General features: G+C 26.9%; 1 protein-coding gene across 1 annotated transcript in view; it reads right to left on the bottom strand.

The window, feature by feature from the left end:
• Window positions 1-2232: 2232 nt before the first annotated feature.
• LOC100569129 (collagen alpha-1(XI) chain) overlaps window positions 2233-7731 on the bottom strand; it is a 51351-nt gene continuing 45852 nt past the window's right edge. Inside the window, exons 25-31 of the mRNA XM_016807844.2 lie at window positions 5319-5363; window positions 4790-4843; window positions 4186-4240; window positions 3572-3669; window positions 2704-2772; window positions 2570-2645; window positions 2233-2321 (exon numbers count right to left, since the gene is read on the bottom strand). Coding sequence (XP_016663333.1) covers window positions 2233-2321; window positions 2570-2645; window positions 2704-2772; window positions 3572-3669; window positions 4186-4240; window positions 4790-4843; window positions 5319-5363 — 486 coding nt within the window. The remainder of the gene's footprint in view (window positions 2322-2569; window positions 2646-2703; window positions 2773-3571; window positions 3670-4185; window positions 4241-4789; window positions 4844-5318; window positions 5364-7731) is intronic.

Consider the following 7731-nt stretch of genomic DNA (forward strand, 5'->3'; position numbering starts at 1 on the left):
GTCGGCTGTTAATAGATGATGTGGAAATATTAATTCATCCAAATGTATGAGCAAAAAAGTGAGAAAAATAAAGCAAATATAATGATGAGTAGGATTCAGTAATTGGACCAAAACACTTATATTTGTTAGGTACCTATGCATTTACGTTGCCTACCACAATATAAAACGTTATTGATTCACATATAACATTCAGATTTCAGATTTGAAGTTTAAATACCCATATATTTTTCATTTATCATTCAATAGAATGATATATTTTTAAAAATCGGGAGGCAATTCTAGTACTTAAGCTTTTTCAAAAAAAATTCACGGGAGGAATTTCGAGTGTGTCTATAATATATATTATATACTACAGGATGCAACAAAAGTCGGTTCCTCAATGATACTAATAATAATAATAAGCTGGACAGCGGGAACTGTAATTTAAGATTTATTTTTATCATTTCGTTAAAACTATTTAAAAACCTTTCTTCTAAATTGACTTAAACTGAAATTGATTAATAAAGTTTTCTTTATTTGTTTGTGAGGTATTCATATAAAAAAAAATGTCCATAAAAGTTTATTTCTGAAAAAATACCATGTAAGTAACTATCTTTTTCAATTTAAATAACGCTGTAAGTGTGCATTCTTTTACCTGTGGTCCTTCTTTGCCAGATTCGCCTTGTTGTCCTTTATCTCCAGTTGATCCAAGAGGACCTGGAGGTCCAGTGTCACCTTAAAAATCATGTTTCTAATGTTAAAACCAATGTAAAATAAAAGAGAAACTTAACTATTCTTTCTTGAAGATCTATAAGTGAATCTACAGTACCGACAACTATTTGTTGAAAACTTCAAAAATCTCCGGTTATTATTTTTTGAGTTACAAGCCAATTTAATTTCATTAAATCGCAAAATTAGCGTAAAAATTCCCGTTTTTCTTTAATTTTTGTTCTTTTTTCCGAATTGTTTTAAAAAATACGGGGAATTTTAAATTATTAGGTACCTCTTAAAAGTACTAGCTAGATCCAATTTTTTGGAAGAAACGTCCCTCAACGTTGAAAATTGAAGCATTATTTCGACTACATCTCGTGTAAACAGACACAAAAATAAAAAATAAATTTAAAAAAGGAACTCATTGTAAAATCAATAAATTTGTGACTTCCGTTAGAAAATTCATAAATTTTTTTTAAATGTTTGGAAAAATATAAACAAAATTAAGAAAAAATTGAAACATTTACGCAACAAAATCGAAATTGTTATTTTGGTGTAACTCAATAACGAATGGTAGATACTAAAAAAATTTTACCAAATGGTTATATTAGCATTTTATATAATATGTAGGTATAAAATAAATATCTGACATTTTATATTTTTTTTTGTTTTTTCCGTAAAATATGTCGATTCAGAATTTTTTGTTATAAAAAAATTTAAAATTGAGTACCTACTATAGACTCCACATATGTAATTTATACTGTAACTAAATATTGTTGTATTGTACCTATGTTAAATCAGAATTTAGTATTGTATTATAATATACCACCTATTGTAGAATTGGAAACAAAATAATAAACCAAAAAACAAGCTATATATTATTGAAAAGAATACGTTGCTGATTCAATAACATTATCTTTGATAGACAATAGTCATAAGTTAGGGTGGTTAATTATAAAATACGGGATTAATTTTTTTACTAAAATAAAACGTTAATTTTTAATAAAATAACAAATCATACTTTATTGGATAAAAAAAAATTTAAACAATAGAACTTGAGGCTTAAAATAATATCCTTATAATTTTATATAAAAAAATAATTTTTATACCTTTTGAATATTTAGGTACCTATATAATGATATTAATTTGCTTTGTAGTTAGTAGAAGTTGTATAAACTTTAGCATCTATTATTGCGGTTGTAATGTCTTTAGATATCTTTATAAGTATGAAAATGGGACATGTTTAAAAAACGGGACATTTAAGCGTCATGAAAGCTTTTTCAGGACACCGGGACAGACATTTAATATACGGAAGTTCCCCGTATATAAAACGGGACATCATAAATAAGTGGATTATACTTTGAATATAATATTTTTAATTTTTACTGATAATACAAATTTTAAAATACAAACCTTTTAGTCCTGCTGCTCCAGGTACTCCCGGAAATCCTGTGAATAATTCGACGATTTGTTTTATCAAAATTGTTTTTATTTTGAATTACTCAAATATAACAAAAAATTATAATTCATGTCGATTTACCTCTATCCCCTGGGAACCCTTGTAGTCCCTGGGGAACCAGGCTCGCCTAATTTTCCAGGTGGACCAACTGGACCTGGAAGTCCTTCTTTTCCTATAAAGTCAAATATGATAAAAAAAAAGTGTATTTAATATTATAATAATATATTGATCAATTAATAAAAAAAAAATTAAAATTTATAGTTTTGAAGTATATTTTTTTAAATTTTTCAAAAAAGTTCATAATATAATAATATATTATTAAGTCGGTCTAATAGATAATGTATAGATTTTATAGAAGAAAATATCATAGTAAGTTTGCTAAAAAATATTAGTAATAATTTTTCTTTTCATTATTTTTACCTGCGTCACCCGGTCTTCCTGCTTCTCCTGGTAATCCTGGTTGACCCGATGGCCCTGGTTCTCCAACAGAACCTATCTATAGTGAAAAAGCTCAAATTACATTTTAAAAATACGATTATTTGCTATATACTAACTTCGCCTGATTGACCTGGTGGCCCAACGACTCCAGGGATTCCAGTAACACCTATTGGTCCCGTGTCACCCTAAAATTAAATATTTTATTATTCTATATATTTCTAAAACCTATTATAAATATACTTAAATATATATTTGTATTATATGGTTTTACTTTATGACAATTTAATTCATAGACATGTTCAGACTTGGATGGCTGTAGGGGCACAGCAAATTTTTAAATTGTTAGACCTATTTTTTTTCGAGTCATGAAGAAACATTCATTTTTTTGTTACAAAATTCACAATGATAGGAATATTTTTTAATTATGATCAAAAAGTATAACCATTATCAAAATAATAAAAATACTTTTTTCCCATCCATTATACAAGTTAGACAACATACAAATTGTAAAACTATTAACTAATCAGTATTAAATAATTTGAGTTTCTGACAAAATTTAAATAGTTTTAACAAGTCGTAAAATATCTAAACACATTTTTGAAATGATAATCGGTAATTGGATATTTTCAGCTAATAAAACAATATTATCACTGGTTAGATAAAATAGTATTTAACTATGATATCACAGCGCAAGTCCTGGTAAAAGGGCACAACAGTATCATTGCATGTTATGTAGTTATAAAAAATTGATGAACATAATATTATAATGATCATATAATCACTAATTAATAAATGCGTAACTAAAAAAATTACAATTAATCAAAATCTATATGTCCTGCAGGGTACAAACGATTTTTTTATATCCTGGCATGATTTTGTTGGAGGCACAGTCTGCCGGGGGGCCAGTGCCTACCCGGGCCCCTCCCGTAAACACGCCTATGATTTAATTTGTATAATATGTTAGTTGATTTATAAGATACTAACTGGAGGACCTCGTTCTCTCGGAAAGCCAGGTAAACCATCTTTTCCACTAATTCCGGGAGCACCTGGAGGACCGACAAATCCTCTTAAGCCATCCGCACCTGTCCTATGCAATTTAAATTATTAATACTTTGCAACATGCATGATTATCTTTATTGATTAAATAATATACACTTATGAATTTATTGTACAATTAAATCGCTCCAATGGAATGGCTTTAACCACCATTACGACACGGTATTTATATTTTATTATACTATGCATATATAATATCTAAATAAAAATCAACAAGACATCTGTGACATCTTTTTTTTGCTATGTAATATCACGGTATCTTACCACATTTAACTATTTTTAATTTATTTACAAAATGCATAGTATTAATCCTTTAAAACCCTATAAATACGTGTGCCGAAGTAGTATCGTTTCATCACAAGATCCGTGTATTTCTACCTTTATAACTAAGTGCCTTGTTAAACTAAACTTTAAAATTTTCTCGTATTCAACTTTGATACATCTTATCAGAGATTGACAATGATATATACATAAAACAAACCATAATCTATAATATAATATGGTACCATATTCATAAATATAATTAATTAACTATTACAAACCCGGTATTCCACGTTCTCCCAAAGCACCAGTAGGCCCAGGTTGTCCAGTATCACCCTGTAATTAATTAGGAAATAAGAAAAACATATAATTTCATGTAACGTTAATCTGTGTTGATATATTATTTAGTTGTAAATAATATTTATATATTATATTATAGTAAATAAAATATGTTAGGTATCTATAATAGTTGATTAATCAATGCAATGTTAAAGATACTTTTATACGCTTCAAAATTAACATTAATAATTTATATACCTTCTTATAGTTAATAGGTTGTGGACTCTCAGATTTTATTTGACGAATATTATGTTATTTTGAGTCTTATTTAACTAGAAATTTAATTTGGTAGTGATATTAATAATTAATAAGTATGGAATTTACCATAATTTGAAAGAATATACCTAATTTGAAAGAAAGTGATAACTATAGATATTATAAGTTACTTATAAATACACTTAGCTATAATTATCTTCATAAATTATTTATAACCATCGTTTATCTGTTCGAACTTGATTAATCGTTATTATTGTTCTAGTTTAAAAAAATATACATAATATATAATCTACATTCTGCTTCGTATAAGTCGATGTCCTTATTGCATACCTTTGGTCCGGGGATTCCTTCAGATCCTTCACGGCCTCTTGCGCCTCTGAATCCCTACAAATGTATTTAAAAATAAATGTTATTATTCTTTTTTTATCTAAATAATTATTAAATGCATTAAACTAGGAAATTAGCTTTTAATTATAATTATGAAATTAGTTAATTTAAACTTTGGATTCATTTTGTTATCATAAATAACTAATAACATCTTAAAACTATTTCTTGTGTGACATATACTAAACTCATTTATTTAATTTACTTTGATACAATTATTAACACTTTTAAGTGAATATTGATTAAAAAAGAATGTATAAATTAAATATAACAATTATAACTTTTGATATAAAATCAGGTTGTAAACATTTAGTTTATATTTAAATAATATAAAAACTAAATAAAAACTTATTTTGAAAAATGTTCCATTAAACTTAATTTTAAAATACCTATTTTTGTGAATATATTGTAATTGTTCAAAAATAATGAATGTATATTTAATCATGAAAAATATTATTTTAAATGTAATATTTACTCTAGGTCCAGTTTCTCCTCGTTCTCCTGGTAATCCTGTATTACCCTGAAATACAATAAAGATACTTGTAGTGTTTAAAGTTTAAAATACTTCATGTGAATCATTCAATAATTATTTTACTGATAATAAGCGAAGTATTTCGTGTTGTTTTAATAGTTTATCAATAATACGTTTATAATTTAATTATAGCTCCGTTCAGATAGTCCGATAGTGCGCTAAGCCTCTGAGGGCCGTTATCAAATACTTGCACCCGTCGACTCCAGAAACTGTTTTGCAACAGCAATAGATGAAATAGGTCACATTGTGAGAAATGTTACTAATATCTTGGAAAACCAGGAAACAAACCCCAACCCACACCCCCCCCCTAATTAACTTTTTATTGATATCGATCCCATCGGAAGCGATAGTGATATTTTTTTCACCATCTCTCTTTTAAATACAAAGATTTGAGGTAAAGAACCCTACAAAAGGTGAAAATTCCCACAGTGTCAAAATTTCCAAACCTATGGCCTGCACACCTAAACGTACTGTATATAATATATTTGTGTCATGTGCATAAATGTCAAATGAGGGAAAAATCTACATCCTGCACAAAATTGGCGGATCTTTTATAGTAAGATGTGCCCTATGAAAGGACCATACTCTGCCAAATATAAATCATATACATAATACAAGCAATTGAACCTTAAACACAACATTTCAAAGCAATAATATTAACAACTACCACCAACCAACTCTACTAGTCACTACCATTCCTGAACACCGTCATCAACAACCAGCCACTGAGAATCTGAGAAAACCACGTAAGTCTGCAAATATAACAGTGGGTCACCAATTATTTAAACCAAATTTCAACCCTATAAGCAACAATTAAGTCTCACTTTTTAAGTTCCCTGGTGAATTAAAATCTATTTTAAATACCCTTATACTCGTATACATCCTCATGACCTCATCATTGTTCTCTCAACTCTAACAAAACACTCCACGTCATGATGTTCCATCAATGGACGGTTCCTTCAATCAAGTCCCTCGTCTCTATGATATTAGTTAATTTAATTAATTACATTTTATTTTACTTTAAACTATTTTGTATTACCTTACATCACTTGTAACTATTTATTGTAAATACCTATATATATAAAGTCATATAAACATGTATTATTATTTTACAATTTATTTTTTACGAATATTTCATCAAAATATAATTCAGATTCACAAAATCATTATAATATGCATGCCAAAATGTTTTCAAAATGTTATATTTTGTTAAATTTTTATGCATCATAATATCATAATAATAATTGACATATTTAGTGTACTAAATTTATTAGTACCTATATTATCCGTCGTCATCTATAGTGTTTATATAACAATTAATAACTGAAATATGATAATTACCTATATTTGATATTCTAATTTTTAACAGTGTACCCACTACCCAGTTGAAAACATTTTGCACTTATACCCTAAACGATCTTCAAAGAAATAATAGTAGTCTAATTTTATTGTAAGACATCGATAAAAATGTTTAAGTACTTCATCTATTTTTATTATGTTTTTTTTTTAGATTGTAATTTATATAATAACAGTGAAAATTATACAAGACTAAAGTGTAAATCTTAAAAATGCATTCAACTATGCTCATAATTGATACAATAAAAATTTGTTTTAATTAAAATAATATTTTTAAGATATATATATATATTAAAAACTTTTTAAAAGTCACCTTATATGTACGTTTTATGCAACAAGTTATTTTATGATCCTTTGATTACACATTAAAATTTACTTTACTAGTAATTTTAGATTCTGAGTGGAACGATGAATGTGTTGATTTTGATGTGTGTTTTTTTTTTATTTTTTTTTATTTTTGTGTCTGTCATCACCTTTTAGGACAGTAAAAGTGCTTGGATTTTCTTCAACAGTACCTTTTCTGATAGGAAAGTGAATCTAATTAGTACTTTGGGGGGTCAAAAATGTTTCCAATAGTTTTCAAAAGCGCCGTGAAAAACAAAAGAAAAATTAAGGAAAAACGGGAATTTTTACGCAAAATCTGTTTTCGAGAAAATTGATTTTGGTTTTTGGTGTAACTTTAAAACAAATGACTGTAGATACATGAAATTTTCACTGGTTGTTTATATTTTCATTTTCTATACATGATAAAATTTTCAAAATATTTTGATTTGTTTTGAGCTGTTTAAGGACAATTTCAGTTTCCAATTTAATAAGTTTTTTTTTCTATGAATGTCAATAAAACTTTATTTGTTGAGTAAAAATACTTGAAAATTTAATACAAGGCTCCTACTATATTGATAAAATGACATTTTAAAATATTAAAATCCTTTGTCACAGTTTTTTTTATTAGCATTTAAAGTTCAAAATTGACAAAATATGGAAAAATCACGAAAATTAC

The sequence above is a fragment of the Acyrthosiphon pisum genome, chromosome A1 (genome assembly GCF_005508785.2).
Source record: "Acyrthosiphon pisum isolate AL4f chromosome A1, pea_aphid_22Mar2018_4r6ur, whole genome shotgun sequence".
Taxonomy (NCBI): domain Eukaryota; kingdom Metazoa; phylum Arthropoda; class Insecta; order Hemiptera; family Aphididae; genus Acyrthosiphon; species Acyrthosiphon pisum.